Source organism: Simochromis diagramma, unplaced genomic scaffold (genome assembly GCF_900408965.1).
Source record: "Simochromis diagramma unplaced genomic scaffold, fSimDia1.1 OVJJ01000355.1, whole genome shotgun sequence".
Taxonomy (NCBI): Eukaryota; Metazoa; Chordata; class Actinopteri; order Cichliformes; family Cichlidae; genus Simochromis; species Simochromis diagramma.
Window position 1 is genome coordinate 878,005 of NW_024387174.1, and position 22,881 is coordinate 900,885.

The 22,881-nt window shown below is 40.2% G+C and overlaps 3 protein-coding genes, 1 long non-coding RNA gene and 1 pseudogene across 4 annotated transcripts in view; 1 reads left to right on the forward strand and 4 right to left on the reverse strand.

Annotated features, from left to right (window-relative positions):
* Positions 1–22,881, forward strand: part of LOC120744794 (E3 ubiquitin/ISG15 ligase TRIM25-like) — a 188,961-nt gene that overhangs the window by 47,458 nt on the left and 118,622 nt on the right. The window lies entirely within an intron of this gene.
* Positions 1,080–15,997, reverse strand: LOC120744865. The gene is made up of 2 exons (XR_005698477.1): positions 15,562–15,997; positions 1,080–2,020 (listed from the first exon to the last, which is right to left on the reverse strand). It is a non-coding gene; the product is annotated as an uncharacterized LOC120744865 (long non-coding RNA).
* Positions 2,207–6,450, reverse strand: LOC120744831 (zinc finger protein 3-like). The gene is made up of 3 exons (XM_040049422.1): positions 6,182–6,450; positions 4,634–4,912; positions 2,207–4,146 (listed from the first exon to the last, which is right to left on the reverse strand). The coding sequence occupies exons 2-3, from the start codon at positions 4,878–4,880 to the stop codon at positions 3,317–3,319; spliced, it is 1,077 nt and encodes a 358-aa protein (XP_039905356.1). The 5' UTR covers positions 4,881–4,912; positions 6,182–6,450; the 3' UTR covers positions 2,207–3,316.
* Positions 10,880–12,897, reverse strand: LOC120744791 (annotated as a pseudogene).
* On the reverse strand, positions 17,307–19,702 carry LOC120744879. Its single transcript, XM_040049470.1, has 2 exons — positions 18,174–19,702; positions 17,307–17,689 (listed from the first exon to the last, which is right to left on the reverse strand). The coding sequence occupies exons 1-2, from the start codon at positions 18,418–18,420 to the stop codon at positions 17,307–17,309; spliced, it is 630 nt and encodes a 209-aa protein (XP_039905404.1). The 5' UTR covers positions 18,421–19,702.

Here is a 22,881-nt window from a genome sequence, read left to right on the forward strand (position 1 = left end):
ATCTCAGGCCCTCCAAGGTATGGAGGCCTATTTCCCCTCACCACACTCCCTGCTGGTGGCTGATGCCCTCAGACATCGGTGCATACTTGGTGTCCAGGGCTGGACGCTCAGGTCTGTACCAGCTCACTCCCCGGTACGGCTGCTTGGTGGGGCCTGGTGCCTGTGGCTCGGTCGGGCCCCTTGCGGGGGTGATTCACTCTGGCACAGCTGGCTGCCTGCAGAGCCCGCGTGTACGTCACTGCAGCCCCCTCTGGCTTCTGCTCTGTGGCTGTTGGGTGACCCCTCATCTGGGGCTCTCCTCAGCTCTTCCCAGGAAGGTGGCACGGTTGCCCCTCCGGTGGTCCTCTTTGGGCTCTCGCACTCTGGGGGCCTGTGGATGTCTGGGGCCTGGATCTCCTCCATGCCTGCTTCATGCCCTGGGGGACGGGGCTATGGCTCCCCACACCTTCTAGCAGATCGTTACATGGAGAAGCCTTTTGAATAGAAGAGCGCTCATCCACACAGGTGTTCACACACACAAGCTACACCTTTCTTGGCTGCTACCTCAAACCACATTGTGCGATGTCAACCTTGTGTGCTGCACAATCACATTCAGTATTTAATATTTACTGTTATTTACACTTAGCTAGATTATTGCAATGGTGTTGTGTTATTATGTTGCTCTCTTTTTTGCTTGTTTTCTCTTATTTTCTTCTCTCAACAGGTGACCTGGGAGATATTTTTTAAGTGCCCTTTCTCACTGTCCCTCTTCCTTTCTTTCTTTCTTTCTTTCTTTCTTTCTTATCCCCCAGTCGTGTCTGTCCTATCTGTAACAACTGAAAATAAATTAAAATAAATAAATAATAACAGAGGTTGATTAAATAGACCAATATGGCAAGGCCGTGATGGTCCATTTGGTAAATTAAGTTAGTTGGGCATTTTCTTTGGCCTTCAGACAATAATTCTGATGGCTAAAAAACAAGGAAAGAAAGAAAGAAAGAAAGAAAGAAAGAAAAAAGTAATAAAAATGTCTCTAAAACATATTTTAAGATGAATCTTTTTATGATTGAGTAAAAAAAAATGCTAAAATTAGAGTGCAGTGTTGAGTAAAATGGTTTTATTAAAATTTAATTGACCCTTTGAAATTATTTGTTGGAAGTCTTAAATCCCACTGAACAGGGGAAGAGAAAGAGACAGAGACACAAAGATAGCAACACAGAGGTAAATAAACATGGAGACAAGACACTGAGAATAAGACAGAAGGGGAAATGCCCAAAGTCTCATATCTCTGACAAGTTAAGTCACTTTTATTCATAAAAAAACCCCAGAACTTAAATATAATTATAAACCGCACATAAACATAATCATAGAACAATTAAAAGTAAAACATACCAAAAACACATCAAATGGAGAGTGAAGCAAATATTATTAATAACAACAAATGCACATATTAATAATATAAACCAAAATCCAAACCAAAATCATTCAATAAAAAGTCTACAAACAGAAACAATTTGAAACAGCAATGAGAAAACAGTGAAAGTGACTACAGATATAGACCTTCCTAGGGAGGCCTGAAGTGCAAACATACCCTCTACACTCCCTTCATAAAACAGGGGACCATGATTACCACCATAGTTGGCCGGTCTGAAGGCACTGACCTCAACTTCCATACAGACCCACAACATACAGAGCCTTAAGTGACCGCAGGCAAATCTCATCCACCCCACCACCACAGTGATGGGTTAGTCTCCCTGCCCACTGTACAAAATGTGCTTCACAGACGTTGTTTCATGTTGCAGAGATTGTGCCTTAAAAAAAATAGCCACAAGAAGTTTTAAAGAAATCTTTATTTCACTTTTAAGACAAATAACCAACACCAACATACGAATCAACAGGATGAGCACATGCTGAAATTCAATCTTCATGAAAATCAAGATTAAATCACAAAATGTTTGGTCTCATGTGTGTTTCTTTGACTATGTGTAGTAAAACCTCTCCACTAAACAAAAAAATAAAACATCTCAGCAACTTTTGTCACCTCCACAGCTCAACACGATACAAATATCACATCAAATGAATGTAAATACGTGTTTCATCTTCATTACAGGTTTTAATGGAATATGCAACAAACAGAATTAGGGCTGTGACATATCATATGATCTGCAATAATACTGGTATAAATGTTTACAAAAAAGTGTGTTTAGAGGAACATCATGTGTTTGCATTCACCACAGTGAGTCAACCCCAGTCATGTCTCACAGCCAGAGCCACATGTTGGGCTCCAGTCACAGTTTGGTAGCTGAATGTTCGCAAAATATGCAAGAAAACTTTTCCCACTGAAAGTGAAAAAAGCAAACCAGCAAAAACACACTTGAGTACAACCGGGCTGTGAAGGCACGTGAGCAGGAGATACCAGCAGCAGTGATGTGCGACCCAAAGGTAAACAAATGATTCCACCATGCATCACTGGAGCACTCGTGAGTTACATCTAATATAACAGCAAGAGCAGTCAGTGGATGGAAATTACTGATGTGCTACACGGTGGAAAAGCAGGAGGTTAAAAAGCTCGACCCAAGATGAAACAAACCAGGCAGAATTTTTTTTCCTTATATGACAGAATTGTGCAGGCTCCTTAAGCATTACGAGGTTGTTTTAGATATTAAGCTAGAGTGTAAGCACTTGTAATACACTTTTCTTAAAACTTCCAGGAAAAACACCACTGAGGATACTTATGTGCTCATGTTTCATGTATGCTGTGTCACTAACATTGCTCTATAATGTTGTTCAAAGAGTATTTAAATGTAGAATGGGAGGCAGAGCCTTCAGCTTTTAAGATTAGACTTAAAACTTTCCTTGTTGCAGATGGCCCCGCCCCTCCCTGAGCCTGGTTCTGCTGGAGGTTTCTTCCTGTTAAAAAGGAGTTTTTCCTTCCCACTGTCGCCAAAACGCTTGCTAATAGGGGTCAAATGACTGTTTGGGTTTTCTCTGTTTTCATTGTATTATTGTTGGGTCTTTACCTTACAATATCAAGCACCTTGAGGTGGCCACATTTTCACACTTTGAATTAGCTAAGCTGTCATCAGTGACAGCAGCTCACTGGAAGAGAAAGATGGAAAATCCTTCATTTACTTACACGTATAAATGCTGCTGCCTGCCGAGCTGATAAAATGTACATTGTTTTTTTAAATGTAAGTTTCTTGAAATATTATTTTGAGGCTATATCTCTCACCCCTAAATACAATAAACAATACAGAGTTTTTTAATGAAGGAGGTCATCTGATCTGCTCTGATCTGGCTTCTCAGTGGACTGCTTCATCTGACAGTTCTCCCACTTTTAACTAGTGTGAATCCTCATGTGTCTTTGTAACTGTATCCTCTGAATGAAGCTTTTCCCGCAGGTGCTACATGAATGAGGCTTCTCACCTGTGTGAATTCTCATGTGAGTTTTCAAGTTTATCATCTGACTGAATCCCCTCCCACAGGTGCCGCAGGAGTGCAGCTTCTCGCCTGTGTGGCTTCTCTGGTGTCTCTCCAGTGTTGGTTTCTGACTGAAGCTTTTCCCGCAGGTGCTACAAGAATAAGGCTTCTCACCTGTGTGAACTGTCATGTGCTTTTTGAACGTCGATTGGTCTCTAAATTCTTTTCCGCAGATGCCACAAGAATACGGCTTCTCACCTGTGTGGATTCTCATGTGAGTTTTCAAGTTTATCATCAGGCTGAATCTTTTTCCGCAGGTGCTGCAAGAATGTGGCTTCTCACCTGTGTGAACTCTCATATGTCTCGTTAGTTTGGATCTGTACTCAAAGGTTTTTCCACAAATCTCACATTTTACAAACTTTTTACTTGTGTCAGTTTTACGCTGACTCTCTGACACAGGAAAGTTGTCTTGCTGATCTCTGCTCTCTGGTTCAGGAGAGCTGTAAGAAAGGAGACGTTCACTGTCCAGCTCTGGCTCACTTTCCTCATAAGTAGGAGCCACCATGAAGATAATAATGCCTTCAGTCTCCTGCTTCACTACAAGCTGATCTACGTCCTGACTGGTGCAAGGTTCCTCCTGTTCCTCTTTTATCTGTGGAAGCTCCGGATCCTCCTGGTCGAGGCTGAAGTTTCTCTCATGGTCCCCAAAAACCAGTTCCTCCTCACATTCATGCTGTTGTGGGAAAGCTGAGGTGACAAATGGACAAAATTACTTGTCTTAGATAAATATAGAAGTATAACAAGAATGACTACTCGGCAGTGGTGTCTACAGCTGTCCATTTCCAACTCTACAACAGAGTTTAATCAAAATATCATCAGAAATATCATCATATCATTTACCCAGACCTGGAAACTGTTAAAATAAGATTTCATGCACTCACTTCTAACATGTTAGTAAATTTCTATGCACTAATTTTCCCAGTTTGTCCACCAATTACTGTTGGAAAGATGTTTATGTAAATGATAAGACAAACATCAGACAGAAGGGGAAATTTAAAAGTAGGATTGAAATATGGGGATAAAAAGCAGCGAAGCTCTCAGAAAACCTCCACTAACAATCAGCTGAGTTAAACACTGGCATGAAGAACTCTGATGTGTTTCCAAAATATCTTTATTGAATGAATGAATTAAAGTCATATTAAGTTTTAGGTAAGACCATTACGGTTTTACATACCCCTGCTGTGTAAGTTCATTTCAGGTTTCCAGATGTTATCCAGCTGTCTGAGCTGCTCTTCTTCAGTCCAGATGAGGCCTTCGTCCTCCTGTTTGAGTACAATCTTTTCTACGTCATCACTGATGCAGAGTTCCTCCTCTTCCTCTTTGATCTGTGGAGGATCTGTGCCCTCCTGGTCCAGACTGGAGTTCCTCTCCTGGTTGGAGACCTGCTGGTCATACAGGCCCTCCTCTTCCTCACACTTCATGTTAGGGGGAGATCTTGAGGAACAAAGGGTCACTGAGGAAAAAGGTTAATAATGTGATGACAGGAAAACACATCTGAGCAAATATAGTCCACTCTGAGCATGTCCTCATATGGGAGTGAAATTTAAACTGTACAAACGTGAACAATGAAAGTGTAAGTTACTCTCGAGCTCTGATACTCTTATTAGGAAAGTTCAGAGTACAAATCATTCAGGTAGCTGCTGCCAGCTTCACGCTGCAAGTAAATGTTTGTCATTGTTGTAGATTAAACTGAAAATCTCACAGTGCCATAGCAGATAAGTACCAGTCAGGTTTCACAGCCAGTCATTGCACAGAAACAACCCAACTAAAGTCATCAGTGATCTGAAGATTATTAGAGACTCAGAGTTTCAATCTTAGTTCTATTTGATCTCATTGCTGCCTTTGATACTGTTGATCATGACATTTTAAATCAAAGGTTTCATGATTTTTAGTTGGATTAACCGGACAGTTCTCAATTGGCTCTCGACCTTTGACCCAGTTAAACCTCTCAGGTCATCAGGTTCAGATCTGTTAACTGTTCCCAAAATCAGATGTAAGTGTGCTAAGAGTGTGTTCAGTTACTGTGCTCCTGTTCTTTGGAGCATGCAGCCATAGTTTGCCTGCTGTGGCTGCATTCAAAACTAACAACTATGTTTCCATGCTTTGTGAATACCTCTGACATCTGTGAGATTTGAGCTGATTTAGTTCGAGTTAAGACTGTTTATTAGAACATTACAAAGTTATTTTAAAAACTTCATCATTTTCTTGAACCCAAATATAATTCAGTTGAAAAATATACATTTTAACATGAGGTGAGGATGGTGGGGGAGTCACGATGGTCTTGTAGGGAGTTAGACTCTGATTAAGGGGTATTTTTGAAAGTAAAGCCCATCTCTCAAAGTCCCTGCCGGCCTGCCTCCACCTCGGGAAGCCTGTGGGTGCAGACGGAGGTGAGGAGCACCACAGGCGGCAGAGGACTGTCTGTAGCCCCGGAGTGAGGCATCGTGAACCGAAGCAGACAGCGAACTGTGGCACAGTGCAGAAAACCGAAGCTTTCCCTCCCTGCCTCTTTTATCTTAATCTTCTAAATAAATCTTCTGTAAAGGCACTTTCTCTCGGTCTCAACGTTTGTTTAATGCTAAAAGTTTACCGTAGTAAAGAGACGCACTTGTGTGATTAGCCGCTCCCTGATTTCAGTATGTTAGCCTACAAGCTGAGCTCTGATCAGGTCCTACATGAGTTGTATTCTTGTGTTAGTCCACTGAGACCATCGCAGTTTTACCTGTTATGCGTAACTTTATCTCGGGTTTCCGGCTGATATCCAGCAGTCTCTGCTGAAGGTTGAGCTCATACTGGACGATCAGACGTTCTGTTAACCTCAGAGCAGATTTCTTCTGCAGCAGTCAGCCAGTCTCTCCACTGTTGCTTCAGACCCTGAAATGTTTCTCAGTCGTAGCACCAAAATAAACTCTTCCAGCTAACAGTCCGTCACACATGAAGCTAGCATCCATCAGAGCCCGTGAGCAGCACGAAGCAGCGCCCCACTTCAGCAGCTGCATCCATAGGCCGTGAAGGCCGAACCGAGCGGCTTTAAGTGGGACTGTCTCGCTTACGTCGCGCTGCTCCTGTTGCCTAGCAACCGCCACAGAAGCGATTCATTGGCATCCGAGGCCGAGAGACGTTCACGGACAGGTACAAGGTCGTTAAGCTGGGTCCTGGAGCCAACCGCAATGTTAACACCGACGACATGTAAATTGTATGTTACACTTGGGAAAAAATGTATCAAAAGTGGAAATAAAATATTTCTTTATTCATTTGCATTTCATTCATCCCTTTAACTCTATTACTTCTCTGAGACAAATATTTGTCTTTGAATATACTGCACCAACTACAATCCTCTGAAACCTTTACGCTTATATTTAATTGTAATATCAGATAATTGTCCTCATATCTAGGGATAATTTTGAATGTTTCTGATAAAATTAAGGATAAAGTGATGTATCAAAGTATTCTTTATGGGCTGACAAAATCGTACATTTCCATAACTGTTTCATAACTTAATTCAAAATATATCTAAACTCCAAAATATATGAACTAATGAAAACATCAACAGCAATAATATACAACAGACACATAAACATAGCAGTAAAATTAATCCAAAAACATTATATGTCTCGCATAACTGAAAAAGAAAAAACACAGACAAGGGTTGTTTTACTTAACTTTTTTTTTTGTTTTATCTTAAGGGCATTCTATTGCTGATACACACTTAAAACAACATTTAGCGTCTCTTTCCACTGAAGTATTTTCACTGTAAAGGGCATTATTTTTGAATGTTTACTTAAAAGATCTACATATTTTATTGACAGCATAAAACAGCCACAATCACACTTTGATGACAAAAATAGTTTTAACTAATTTGCTACATGACCCTCATTTTTCCTTCTGCATGGAACACCACTAATCATCAGTATTTTAACACCAATTAATAAAATGAATAAAAACTATGATTCTGACCTCTACAAAATGTTTTGCCAAACATTTGTGAACAGTTTGTGTCTCTACAAATCTGACTAAATAAGGCTGTGAATTAGTCTTTTGCATTTACTGTCTCTTTCTTACACACTTTATTAAAAAAAAAAAAACTCATTCTGAAAACAGAAACATGATTAACTAAACTAGGAAACAGTGGAAATACAAACTCAGCATTCATAACAGGAGTTCTAGAATAACACATGAAAACTTAACTAAAAGATGTTTAAACGGAACTTGAAAACTGAGAAACTTACAGAACTCAAGGAAACAGACTGTAGACCACGATGTACCATTTTATGAGATGTTTACTGGTCATGTTAAACCATGGTGATTGCTGATACTGTGTCCCTGCTGTTTGTTCTCATCAATAGTCCTCTTCTGTTTTTAACAGAAGCTGAGGGAAATCTTGCTACAGTGTTGAATGATACAGCTCCAAACTAAATAAGTGACTAACTAATGATGCTTTGATCCAGTTTACCAGGATCTATGACACAATGCACTTTATGATAAAGGCTTTATTCAGCCTAAAAACATGGCAGAATGTAAAACGTGGACAAACTGAGCTGAGGTGCTTTAACCTCCTCTACATCCCTGTTAGCAGGATGAAGGCGCCCTCTTGTGTTGTGCATCAGTTACAGAGTTCACTTGTTAACCTGCAGGAAGACAAAACTTCACTGAGCCTTCAGCAGCTTCAACATCATCAGTAAAGACAGATTTAAATATGTGTAATATCACACTGTGTCAGTTTGTTCACAGGAGTCACAACCTGTAACACTGATGCTGCATTCAAGGACCATGGAAAGATGGGAGAGAAGAGTTTTCAGTTCACAAATTTCCTAAAACATATCAGAGTTGGAAACTGCGGAGCAACTTTACCTGTGATGGTGTGATGCATCAAGAAATGTCTTCAACCAGAAAGTAAAACAACACTAATTTCTGTGTAATGTAAAGCTGTTTTAGTGAAGAAAGCTGAATCTTCTGCTCTAACATTGAACTCTGAACCCATGGTTTTCGCAGGTTAGTTTAACATTTTCTTTGTCAGATTTGAGTGAGTGAGAAAAAAAGAGTGTTCAACATTTGATTTATAAGAAAAATGTGTTCCAACATCTAAAATAACATTTAACATAACAAATGATCTGCTCATTGATTACAATCTCTATTTGTCTCGCTAAACAGATAAATGGGTCATGTATGAGTATTTAAAGTGCCCAAAAACAATTTTCCACATCAAAGGAAGCAGCTTAAGAGGATTAAATTCTATTGTCACGCTTAAATTCATGCAATACTTTCATGCATTTTAAAGACAATATGGAGTACACAATATGAGACCAGTGTCACCCCAAATGTAACTACAAACTCTAAAATCTGGTGGACAGGTGATAACCAAATGTAGAAAATATGCACCCCTAAATGTTTTTAATGACTAGAGAGGAATATACCAAGTGTCAGATTATTTGCAGTTAGACAGTACGACAAAAAAAAATTGAATTTATTCAATCTGCCTCCCAATATTCCTAAGGACATTCACAATGATACAACTGACCAGTGTCAGTAAAATTCAGAAAAAGAGAAATGATTTCACATGATTGACTGAATTGCATTATTGCTGTCACACACAGCAAATATATCCTAGGCTTGAAAAGGCTCATGACATCATAATTCAAAACAAATGGGCCGGAGCCAAACATGCAAACAGTTGACAAATTAAAGGAAAACTTTTGTTAGTAAGGTGTTTGTGCATCATGTGCTTCCAAAGCAGCTTCAGTATTTCATGGTTTCTACATTAAACCCATAGCATATACTTATCAGCTATTCAGTGACCCTCTTCAGACCACTCCTATTAGAAGTGTATCACCCCAACATAAAAGTCATAACAGCTTTGTATTGTTTTGCAGTGATTTTTCTCATTGACAAAAGGACCCAAACAAAGGCAGAAAAGTACCACAGTGCAACAGAATCACTGGATTCCTCCTCAGAGAAGGGATCAAGGGTTCATATTATTCCTTTAATTTCTTCCTTGTTATAAATAAAACTCAAAAATAAACCTTGCTTACATTTTACTATATTTTTTAAAGGAAAGTAGCCAAATTTAAAGAAGTTCTACATGGACGGAAGATCACCATTTCTCAGGATCTCAGCTTTCTTCAGAAAAGGGGCCTTCTCATCTCTTTTTGTCTACAAACTAAATGTTGGTTGATGTAGACACGCAGGTACTCCTCCACCACATCAACATCCTGTATCAGGATAGACAGAGATCTTTTAGCTGTCCTCGTCCTTCTGAAGTTGATTCCTGTCTCTGTGATCTTATCCACATTCAGAAGTAGATGATTTCTCCCAGAGCACTCCACAAAATTATCCACTAGTGCTCTGTACTTTAGTTGTGTACTTTAGCAAAGCTAAAAACATATTCATGAATTTAGAAAATGACATCTTTCTGTTGAACCCAAATGGTGAAATAGATCATCTTTGCACAAAAATATCACCCAGTGCCTATCTAGTCATAAAATGGGCAAAAGTCAAAAGAGTAAAGTCTACACACACTGCAACCAAATAAAATGATATTTTTTTCTTTCAGATGTTAGTGTTTACTCATCTGGATTCTGTCTATAAAACACTGTGACGCTAAAGTACAAAAGTACAGAAGTACAAAAGTACAGAAGTACCAAACCATTCTGAAGTTTAATCTTTATTGAAAACTGTCAAAACACAAAAATGTTCCCAAGACTGAAATATTTAAATGTATTTATTTGAACACAAACTTCATATCATTGGTTTCCAGTAGCCTTTAATCCTGTGCAATGAATTATTTTTAGTGACAAGGAGAACAAAATAAATCGTGAAATTAAAAAGCAAACAAATTAAAATCTCCACTTTTTATCTTAAAGCAAATGTTTTTAGTTAAGAAAGGTAAAAATAATTTCAAACATTAAAAATAACAAAAATAAAATGTTAATGCAGAGAATTGTGACTGAAGCACATCAGTCCCAATTCTAATGACTAATCAGTCTGCTGTCATTGTGGAGGAAAGGTGTGTTATAGAGGTGTTACAAACACATTACAACCACAACACACAGTGTTCCACTCCTGTAAAGGTGGAGCTTGTGTTTATCTTCATCTTCAGGCTACAGAGCTGCACATTTTTCTTTCACAGTGGTGACATTAACACAAAATCTCTCCCAAAAGACATATAAACACATTCCAACTGCTATTTGTGAGAAAACACTTGCTGCACTAGATTTATACTGGATCATTTTTGCCATAATGTCATACACAAACAAAAAGACTCAAAAATTTAAAATGAATACCAACCTCACTCTTGCAGCTGATAATTATCTCAATTTATTTTAGTTTGCAGAATTCAACACTTGTTTCAAACACAAACCATCCACTAAGATAAACTCCAGCATAGAGCGGAGTTTATCTTAGTTTATCATCAAGACAACATGTTGAAGATGTCGAGGTACCGCCCATAATGTTTGACTGACATCTGATTTATGTGCAGCACATAAATACCACAATAATGATGGAGAGAAACTAAAAGGGAACTAAAATACAGATTTAAACTTACAACAATATGAAAGACTTCAGTCTATTTCACTTTAATCAACTGAGCTGTGGCTCCATTAACATAAACCCTCAGTCCAGCATAGAGCGGCTGAGTGAATGTGGTCTGGACTCTGTGGAGGAGAGTCATGGTTTCAGAGACGCTGTAGAAGGACAAAATACCTGCTCTGTGATCCAGGTACACTCCTACTCTGGAGGAACGAGGACCTGAGACACGAGTTTTGATGTTGTTGTACCGAAATGTAAAACTGTTGTTGTTACAATCTAATGACCAAGATTTATCATTATGTCCAAGTAAAGATTCACTCCCTGCTCTGCTGATATTCTTGTATGCGACTGCTACATAAACTCCTCCCCCTCTCCACTCCACCTCCCAGTAACAACGTCCAGTCAGACTCTCTCTACTCAGGACCTGACACCTGTCAGTGAATCTATCCGGATGATCAGAATAAGACTGTTGTTGATTCATTAATGTTACTTTTCTGTTCCCCTCTGATAATAACAGCTGTTTGTGTGCTGTGTTTGGATCCAGTGAGATTTTACATGAATATTTTAAGAATCCAGCTCTGGTCTTTGGCTCTGGTTGTGACAGTAAAACATCCACTTCAGTGACTGTCAGTGAGATGTTTGTCCATTCCTCTCTCAGAATGTCCTGTAGTTTATCTCTGACCTCTGACACAGCTGCTGTCACATCCTCAAAGTAGCTCAGAGGACGGATATTGATGCTGGATGAGTCTGTAGACTCACTGAGTGCTGACAGTGAGCGGTAGTTGTGTAGAAACTGGATGTGATCCTCTGTGTGTGAGAGCTGCTTCAGCTCAGCATCTTTCCTCTTCAGCTCAGTGATCTCCTGCTCCAGCTTCTCCTGAAGCTCTTTGACTCGACTCACTTCAGTTTCCTGCTGGGATCTGATCTGCTGCTTCACATCAGAGCTTCTTTTCTGGATGAGATGGATCAGCTCAGTGAAGATCTTCTCACTGTGCTCCACTGTTTGATCAGCAGACTGATTGATGGCCTCCACCTCCTGTTGAAGCAGCTTCACATCTTTCTCTCTGTCCTGGATTCTCTGCTGGATGTTTTGTCGACTCACCTCCAGCTCTCTCTGCCTCTCAGTCCTTTCGCTGCAGCTGAGACTGTGTCGTGGCCTTTATGTTCATCCACAGAGCAGAGATAACAGATACTCTGCTGATCAGTACGGCAGAACATCTTCATCACCTCATCATGACGAGAGCAGATGTTCTCCTGGAGCTTCTTGGAGGGCTCCACCAGCTTGTGTTTCTTTAACTGAGCTGCTACATAATGAGGCTGAAGGTGTTTCTCACAGTAAGAGACCAAACACACAAAACAGGACTTGAAGGCTTTCATTTTTCTTCCAGTGCAGACATCACAGGCCACATCTTCAGGTCCAGCATAGCAGTGATCAGCAGGAGCAGCTTGGAGTCCAGTCTTCTTCAGCTGCTCCACTAAAACTGCTAACATGGTGTTTTTCACCAGGACAGGTCTCGGTGTGAAAGTCTGTCTGCACTGAGGGCAGCTGTAGATTTTCTTCTCTTCCTCTTCATCCCAGAAGCTTTTAATACAGTTCATGCAGTAGCTGTGTCCACAGGGAATAGCCACCGGATCCTTCAGTAGATCCAAACAGATCGAACAAGAGAAGGTTTCCCGGTCCAGCTGAACTCCTTTCTGCGCCATTTCACCCAACAGTGTCAGTGACTGTGTGAGTTTCACTTCCTCAGAACTGAAACTGCTCTGATCTAAACAACAAGTGTTTCTGTAGCGAATGGGATCTGTCAGCTCTTATACGTCACCACATGTTGGTTGCACCCATCTTCAAACTGCAGATCAGAAAGGGAGGGAACAAGGGAACATGTGGACAGAGAGGAGGTGCTGAGTTAGAGAGCAGGAAGAGGGAGGGTTATCAGACACTAATTCAATCCTGGAACATGTGAGCCTGTGAGTTTTTCATTTAAAAATAGCACTGCTCGGCCTTTATAGTTGTTAAATAAACTTAACATTTAAAAGACAATCTTTTTATGTAAATTTGTTTAAATTATCATTTTAGTCGTTACAGGATATCAAATACTGCAGCTGAACTAAGAAATTGTTGTAGAAAAAAGCAACAAAAGGTCGTTCCCCCTCTGTCCCCTCCTGTCACCTGTGCCTCAATTTATGAGATGAGATGGATCAGCTCAGTGAAGATCTTCTCACTGTGCTCACTGTTTTATCAGCAGACTGATTTTATTCCACAACCTAGACATCCACATTACTCACACTCTCATAACACATACATATAGGGCCTTGGGATCGGGCATGTTATACGGTGTCCAGAGGACGGTCTTTGTATTCAACCTCACCTCTGGCGCCGGTGCTCACCTCTCAGTTTTAAATGCATGTAGACATTGAGGGTTCTCGGGAGGGGCCGTGCTGTACAGTACATGTACAGTGTCCATTTGTGTCTGTATCCAGGTTGGATCAGCGCCGAGTATTTGTATATGTGTGCATGAGGGTGGGAATGCATGTTTGGGTCTGTGTGTGCCTAGTCTTAGACTCCACCCCCTTGGAACATCTCAGGCCCTCCAAGGTATGGAGGCCTATTTCCCCTCACCACAATCCCTGCTGGTGGCTGATGCCCTCAGACATCGGTGCATACTTGGTGTCCAGGGCTGGGCGCTCAGGTCTGTACCAGCTCACTGCTGGTACGGCTGCTTGGTGGGGCCTGGTGCCTGTGGCTCGGTCGGGCCCCTTGCGGGGGTGATTCACTCTGGCACAGCTGGCTGCCTGCAGAGCCCGCGTGTACGTCACTGCAGCCCTCTCTGGCTTCTGCTCTGTGGCTGTTGGGTGACCCCTCATCTGGGGCTCTCCTCAGCTCTTCCCAGGAAGGTGGCACGGTTGCCCCTCCGGTGGTCCTCTTTGGGCTCTCGCACTCTGGGGGCCTGTGGATGTCTGGGGCCTGGATCTCCTCCAGGCCTGCTTCATGCCCTGGGGGACGGGGCTATGGCTCCCCACACCTTCTAGCAGATCGTTACATGGAGAAGCCTTTTGAATAGAAGAGCGCTCATCCACACAGGTGTTCACACACACAAGCTACACCTTTCTTGGCTGCTACCTCAAACACATTGTGCGATGTCAACTTGCGTGCTGCACAATCACATTCAGTATTTAGTATTTACTGTTATTTACACTTAGCTAGATTATTGCAATGGTGTTGTGTTATTATGTTGCTCTCTTTTTGCTTGTTTTCTCTTATTTCTTCTTAACAGGTGACCTGGGAGATATTTTTTAAGTGCCCTTTCTCACTGTCCCTCTTCCCCTTTCTTTCTTCTTTCTTTCTTATCCCCCAGTCGTGTCTGTCCTATCTGTAACAGCTGAAAATAAATTAAAATAAATAAATAATAACAGAGGTTGATCAAATAGACCAATATGGCAAGGCCGTGATGGTCCATTTGGTAAATTAAGTTAGTTGGCCATCAGACAATAATTCTGATGGCTAAAAAACAACAAGGAAAGAAAGAAAGAAAGAAAAAAGTAATAAAAATGTCTCTGAAACATCTTTTAAGATGAACCTTTTTATGATTGAGTAAAAAAAATGCTAAAATTAGAGTGCACTGTTGAGTAAAATGGTTTTATTAAAATTTAATTGACCCTTTGAAATTATTTGTTGGAAGTCTTAAATCCCACTGAACAGGGGAAGAGAAAGAGACAGAGACACAAAGATAGCAACACAGAGGTAAATAAACATGGGAACAAGACACTGAGAATAAGACAGAAGGGGAAATGCCCAAAGTCTCATATCTCTGACAAGTTAAGTCACTTTTATTCATAAAAAAACCCAGAACTTAAATAAATTATAAACCCACATAAACCTAATCATAGAACTATTAAAAGTAAAACATACCAAAAACACATCAAATGGAGAGTGAAGCAATATTATTAATAACAACAAATGCACATAATTAATAATATAAAACCAAAATCCAAACCAAAATCGTTCAATAAAAAGGCTACAAACAGAAACAACAATTTGTAAACAGCAAGGAGAAAACAGTGGAAGTGACTACAGATATAGCCTTCCTAGGGAGGCCTGAAGTGGCAAACATACCCTCCACACTCCCTTAATAAAACAGGGGACCATGATTACCGACCATAGTTTGGCCGGTCTGAAGGCACTGACCTCAACTTCCATAACAGACCCACAACATACAGAGCCTTAAGTGACCACAGGCAAATCTCATCCACCCCACCACCACAGTGGATGGGAAAGTCTCCCTGCCTACTGTACAAAATGTGCTTCACAGACGTTGTTTCATGTTGCAGAGATTGTGCCTTAAAAAAAATAGCCACAGAAGTTTTAAAGAAATCTTTATTTCACTTTTAAGACACATAACCAACACCAACATACGAATCAACAGGATGAGCACATGCTGAAATTCAGTCTTCATGAAAATCAAGATTAAATCACAAAATGTTTGGTCTCATTTGGGGTTTCTTTCCAGCTTTGACTCAGTGTAGTAAATCTCTCCACTAAACAAATAAATAAAACATCTCAGCAACTTTTTTTGTCACCTCCACAGCTCAACACGATACAAATATCACATCAAATGAATGTAAATACGTGTTTCATCTTCATTACAGGTTTTAATGGAATATGCAACAAACAGAATTAGGGCTGTGACATATATGATCTGCAATAATACTGGTATAAATGTTTACAAAAAAGTGTGTTTAGAGGAACATCATGTGTTTGCATTCACCACAGTGAGTCAACCCCAGTCATGTCTCACAGCCAGAGCCACATGTCGGGCTCCAGTCACAGTTTGGTAGCTGAATGTTCGCAAAATATGCAAGAACACTTTTCCCACTGAAAGTGAAAAAAGCAAACCAGCAAAAACACACTTGAGTACAACCGGGCTGTGAAGGCACGTGAGCAGGAGATACCAGCAGCAGTGATGTGCGACCCAAAGGTAAACAAATGATTCCACCATGCATCACTGGAGCAACTCGTGAGTTACATCTAATATAACAGCAAGAGCAGTCAGTGGATGGAAATTACTGACGTGCTACAACGGTGGAAAAGCAGGAGGTTAAAAAGCTCGACCCAGATGAAAACAAACCAGGCAGAATTTTTTTCCTTATATGACAGAATTGTGCAGGCTCCTTAAGCATTACGAGGTTGTTTTAGATATTAAGCTAGAGTGTAAGCACTTGTAATACACTTTTCTTAAAACTTCCAGGAAAAACACCACTGAGGATACTTATGTGCTCATGTTTCATGTATGCTGTGTCACTAACATTGCTCTATAATGTTGTTCAAAGAGTATTTAAATGTAGAATGGGAGGCAGAGCCTTCAGCTTTTAAGATTAGACTTAAAACTTTCCTTGTTGCAGATGGCCCCGCCCCTCCCTGAGCCTGGTTCTGCTGGAGGTTTCTTCCTGTTAAAAAGGAGTTTTTCCTTCCCACTGTCGCCAAAACGCTTGCTAATAGGGGTCAAATGACTGTTTGGGTTTTCTCTGTTTTCATTGTATTATTGTTGGGTCTTTACCTTACAATATCAAGCACCTTGAGGTGGCCACATTTTCACACTTTGAATTAGCTAAGCTGTCATCAGTGACAGCAGCTCACTGGAAGAGAAAGATGGAAAATCCTTCATTTACTTACACGTATAAATGCTGCTGCCTGCCGAGCTGATAAAATGTACATTATTTTTTTAAATGTAAGTTTCTTGAAATATTATTTTGAGGCTATATCTCCCACCCCTACATACAATAAACAATACAGAGTTTTTTAAATGAAGGAGGTCATCTGATCTGCTCTGATCTGGCTTCTCAGTGGACTGCTTCATCTGACAGTTCTCCCACTTTTAACTAGTGTGAATCCTCATGTGTCTTGTAACTGGTATCCTCTGAATGAAGGCTTTTCCCGCAGGTGCTACATGAATGAGGCTTCTCACCTGTGTGAATTCTCATGTGAGTTTTCAAGTTTATCATCTGACTGAATCCCCTCCCACAGGTGCCGCAGGAGTGCAGCTTCTCGCCTGTGTGGCTTCTCTGGTGTCTCTCCAGTGTTGGTTTCTGACTGAAGCTTTTCCCGCAGGTGCTACAAGAATAAGGCTTCTCACCTGTGTGAACTGTCATGTGCTTTTTGAACGTCGATTGGTCTCTAAATTCTTTTCCGCAGATGCCACAAGAATACGGCTTCTCACCTGTGTGGATTCTCATGTGAGTTTTCAAGTTTATCATCAGGCTGAATCTTTTTCCGCAGGTGCTGCAAGAATGTGGCTTCTCACCTGTGTGAACTCTCATATGTCTCGTTATTTTGGATCTGTACTCAAAGGGTTTTTCCCACAAATCTCACATTTTACAAACTTTTTACTTGTGTCAGTTTTACGCTGACTCTCTGACAACAGGAAAGTTGTCTTGCTGATCTCTGCTCTCTGGTTCAGGAGAGCTGTAGAAAGGAGACGTTCACTGTCCAGCTCTGGCTCACTTTCCTCATAAGTAGGAGCCACCATGAAGATAATAATGCCTTCAGTCTCCTGCTTCACTACAAGCTGATCTACGTCCTGACTGGTGCAAGGTTCCTCCTGTTCCTCTTTTATCTGTGGAAGCTCCGGATCCTCCTGGTCGAGGCTGAAGTTTCTCTCATGGTCCCCAAAAACCAGTTCCTCCTCACATTCATGCTGTTGTGGGAAAGCTGAGGTGACAAATGGACAAATTTACTTGTCTTAGATAAATATAGAAGTATAACAAGAATGACTACTCGGCAGTGGTGTCTACAGCTGTCCATTTCCAACTCTACAACAGAGTTTAATCAAAATGTCATCAGAAATATCATCATATCATTTACCCAGACCTGGAAACTGTTAAAATAAGATTTCATGCACTCACTCCTAACACGTTAGTAAATTTCTATGCACCAATCACAGTTTGTCCACCAATTACTGTTGGAAAGATGTTTATGTAAATGATAAGACAAACATCAGACAGAAGGGGAAATTTAAAAGTAGGATTAAAATATGGGGATAAAAAGCAGCGAAGCTCTCAGAAAACCTCCACTAACAATCAGCTGAGTTAAACACTGGCATGAAGAACTCTGATGCGTTTCCAAAATATCTTTATTGAATGAATGAATTAAAGTCATATTAATTTTTAGGTAAGACCATTACGGTTTTACATACCCCTGCTGTGTAAGTTCATTTCAGGTTTCCAGATGTTATCCAGCTGTCTGAGCTGCTCTTCTCCAGTCCAGATGAGGCCTTCGTCCTCCTGTTTGAGTACAATCTTTTCTACGTCATCACTGATGCAGAGTTCCTCCTCTTCCTCTTTGATCTGTGGAGGATCTGTGCCCTCCTGGTCCAGACTGGAGTTCCTCTCCTGGTTGGAGACCTGCTGGTCATACAGGCCCTCCTCTTCCTCACACTTCATGTTAGGGGGAGATCTTGAGGAACAAAGGGTCACTGAGGAAAAAGGTTAATAATGTGATGACAGGAAAACACATCTGAGCAAATATAGTCCACTCTGAGCATGTCCTCATATGGGAGTGAAATTTAAACTGTACAAACGTGAACAATGAAAGTGTAAGTTACTCTCGAGCTCTGATACTCTTATTAGGAAAGTTCAGAGTACAAATCATTCAGGTAGCTGCTGCCAGCTTCACGCTGCAAGTAAATGTTTGTCATTGTTGTAGATTAAACTGAAAATCTCACAGTGCCATAGCAGATAAGTACCAGTCAGGTTTCACAGCCAGTCATTGCACAGAAACAACCCAACTAAAGTCATCAGTGATCGGAAGATTATTAGAGACTCAGAGTTTCAGTCTTAGTTCTATTTGATCTCATTGCTGCCTTTGATACTGTTGATCAAGACATTTTAAATCAAAGGTTTCATGATTTAGTTGGTTTTACCGGACAGCTTTCAATTGGCTCTCGACCTTTGACCCAGTTAAACCTCTCAGGTCATCAGGTTCAGATCTGTTAACTGTTCCCAAAATCAGATGTAAGTGTGCTAAGAGTGTGTTCAGTTACTGTGCTCCTGTTCTTTGGAGCATGCAGCCATAGTTTGCCTGCTGTGGCTGCATTCAAAACTAACAACTATGTTTCCATGCTTTGTGAATAACACTGACATCTGTGAGATTTGAGCTGATTTAGTTAGAGTTAAGACTTTTTATTAGAACATTACAAAGTTATTTTAAAAACTTCATCATTTTCTTGAACCCAAATATAATTCAGTTGAAAAATATACATTTTAACATGAGGTGAGGATGGTGGGGGAGTCACGATGGTCTTGTAGGAAGTTAGACCCTGATTAAGGGGTATTTTTGAAAGTAAAGCCCATCTCTCAAAGTCCCTGCCGGCCTGCCTCCACCTCGGGAAGCCTGTGGGTGCAGACGGAGGTGAGGAGCACCACAGGCGGCAGAGGACTGTCTGTAGCCCCGGAGTGAGGGTCAGAGAGCCGAAGCAGACAGCGAACTGTGGCACAGTGCAGAAAACCGAAGCTTTCCCTCCCTGCCTCTTTTATCTTAATCTTCTAAATAAATCTTCTGTAAAGGCACTTTCTCTCGGTCTCAAGGTTTGTTTAATGCTAAAAGTTTACCGTAAAAAAGAGACGCACTTGTGTGATTAGCCGCTCCCTGATTTCAGTATGTTAGCCTACAAGCTGAGCTCTGATCAGGTCCTACAAGAGTTGTATTCTTGTGTTAGTCCACTGAGACCATCGCAGTTTTACCTGTTATGCGTAACTTTATCTCGGGTTTCCGGCTGATATCCAGCAGTCTCTGCTGAAGGTTGATCTCATACTGGACGATCAGACGTTCTGTTAACCTCAGAGCAGATTTCTTCTGCAGCAGTCAGCCAGTCTCTCCACTGTTGCTTCAAACCCTGAAATGTTTCTCAGTCGTAGCACCAAAATAAACTCTTCCAGCTAACAGTCCGTCACACATGAAGCTAGCATCCATCAGAGCCCGTGAGCAGCACGAAGCAGCGCCCCACTTCAGCAGCTGCATCCTTCGTAGGCCGTGAAGGCCGAACCGAGCGGCTTTAAATGGGACTGTCTCGCTTACGTCGCGCTGCTCCTGTTGCCTAGCAACCGCCACAGAAGCGATTCATTGGTATCCGAGGCCGAGAGACGTTCACGGACAGGTACAAGGTCGTTAAGCTGGGTGGTGGAGCCAACAGCAACGTTAACACCGACGACATGTAAATTGTATGTTACACTTGGGAAAAAATGTATCAAAAGTGGAAATAAAATATTTCTTTATTCATTTGCATTTCATTCATCCCTTTAACTCTATTACTTCTCTGAGACAAATATTTTCTTTGAATATACTGCACCAACTACAATCCTCTGAAACCTTTACGCTTATATTTAATTGTAATATCAGATAATTGTCCTCATATCTAGGAATAATTTTGAATGTTTCTGATAAAATTAAGGATAAAGTGATGTATCAAAGTATTCTTTATGGGCTGACAAAATCGTACATTTCCATAACTGTTTCATAACTTAATTCAAAATATATCTAAACTCCAAGATATATGAACTAATGAAAACATCAACAGCAATAATATACAACAGACACATAAACATAGCAGTAAAATTAATCCAAAAACATTATATGTCTCGCATAACTGAAAAAGAAAAAACACAGACAAGGGTTGTTTTACTTAACATTTTTTTGTCTTGTTTTATCATAAGGGCATTCTATTGCTGATACACACTTAAAACAACATTTAGCGTCTCTTTCTACTGAAGTATTTTCACTGTAAAGGGCATTATTTTTGAATGTTTACTTAAAAGATCTACATATTTTATTGACAGCATAAAACAGCCACAATCACACTTTGATGACAAAAATAGTTTTAACTAATTTGCCACATGACCCTCATTTTTCCTTCTGCATGGAACACCACTAATCATCACTATTTTAACACCAATTAATAAAATGAATAAAAAGTATGATTCTGACCTCTATAAAATGTTTTGCCAAAAATTTGTGAACAGTTTGTGTCTCTACAAATCTGAATAAATAAGGCTGTGAATTAGTCTTTTGCATTTACTGTCTCTTTCTTACACACTTTATTTAAAAAAACAAACAAAAAAAACCTCATTCTGAAAACAGAAACATGATTAACTAAACTAGGTGGAAATACAAACTCAGCATTCATAACAGGAGTTCTAGAATAACACATGAAAACTTAACTAAAAGATGTTTAAACAGAACTTGAAAACTGAGAAACTTACAGAACTGAAGGAAACAGACTGTAGACCACGATGTACCATTTTATGAGATGTTTACTGGTCAAGTTAAACCATGGTGATTGCTGATACTGTGTCCCTGCTGTTTGTTCTCATCAATAGTCCTCTTCTGTTTTTAACAGAAGCTGAGGGAAATCTTGCTACAGTGTTGAATGATACAGCTCCAAACTAAATAAGTGACTAACTAATGATGCTTTGATCCAGTTTACCAGGATCTATGACACAATGCACTTTATGATAAAGGCTTTATTCAGCCTAAAAACATGGCAGAATGTAAAACATGTGGACAAACTGAGCTGAGGTGCTTTAACCTCCTCTACATCCCTGTTAGCAGGATGAAGGCGCCCTCTTGTGTTGTGCATCACTTTCAGATTTCACTTGTTAACCTGCAGGAAGACAAAACTTCACTGAGCCTTCAGCAGCCTCAACATCATCAGTAAAGCCAGATTTAAATATGTGTAATATCACACTGTGTCAGTTTGTTCACAGGAGTCACAACCTGTAACACTGATGCTGCATTCAAGGACCATGGAAAGATGGGAGAGAAGAGTTTTCAGTTTACAAATTTCCTAAAACATATCAGAGTTGGAAACTGCGGAGCAACTTTACTTGTGATGGTGTGATGCATCAAGAAATGTCTTCAATCAGACAGTAAAACAACACTAATTTCTGTGTAATGTAAAGCTGTTTTAGTGCAGAAAGCTGAATCTTCTGCTCTAACATTGAACTCTGAACCCTTGGTTTTCGCAGGTTAGTTTGACATTTTCTTTGTCAGATTTGAGTGAGTGAGAAAAAAAGAGTGTTCAACATTTAAAATAACATTTAACATAACAAATGATCTGCTCATTGATTACAATCTCTATTTGTCTCGCTAAACAGATAAATGGGTCATGTATGAGTATTTAAAGTGCCCAAAAACTATTTTCCACATCAAAGGAAGCAGCTTAAGAGGATTAAATTCTATTGTCACGCTTAAATTCATGCAATACTTTCATGCATTTTAAAGACAATATGGAGTACACAATATGAGACCAGTGTCACCCCAAATGTAACTACAAACTCTAAAATCTGGTGGACAGGTGATAACCAAATGTAGAAAATATGCACCCCTAAATGTTTTTAATGACTAGAGAGGAATATACCAAGTGTCAGATTATTTGCAGTTAGACAGTACGACAAAAAAAAAATTGAATTTATTCAATCTGCCTCCCAATATTCCTAAGGACATTCACAATGATACAACTGACCAGTGTCAGTAAAATTCAGAAAAAGAGAAATGATTTCACATGATTGACTGAATTGCATTATTGCTGTCACACACAGCAAATATATCCTAGGCTTGAAAAGGCTCATGACATCATAATTCAAAACAAATGGGCCGGAGCCAAACATGCAAACAGTTGACAAATTAAAGGAAAACTTTTGTTAGTAAGGTGTTTGTGCATCATGTGCTTCCAAAGCAGCTTCAGTATTTCATGGTTTCTACATTAAACCCATAGCATATACTTATCAGCTATTCAGTGACCCTCTTCAGACCACTCCTATTAGAAGTGTATCACCCCAACATAAAAAGTCATAACAGCTTTGTATTGTTTTGCAGTGATTTTTCTCATTGACAAAAGGACCCAAACA

Excerpts from the sequence above, each read along its gene's own strand:
- LOC120744831 (XM_040049422.1), bottom strand. The coding sequence starts at position 4,880 with ATGAAGTGTGAGGAAGAGGAGGGCCTGTATGACCAGCAGGTCTCCAAC. Across the intron at positions 4,147-4,633 it reads AATGAACTTACACAGCAGGG|CTTTCCCACAACAGCATGAA; the intron begins GTATGTAAAACC and ends TTGTCACCTCAG.
- LOC120744879 (XM_040049470.1), bottom strand. The coding sequence starts at position 18,420 with ATGAAGTGTGAGGAAGAGGAGGGCCTGTATGACCAGCAGGTCTCCAAC. Across the intron at positions 17,690-18,173 it reads AATGAACTTACACAGCAGGG|CTTTCCCACAACAGCATGAA; the intron begins GTATGTAAAACC and ends TTGTCACCTCAG.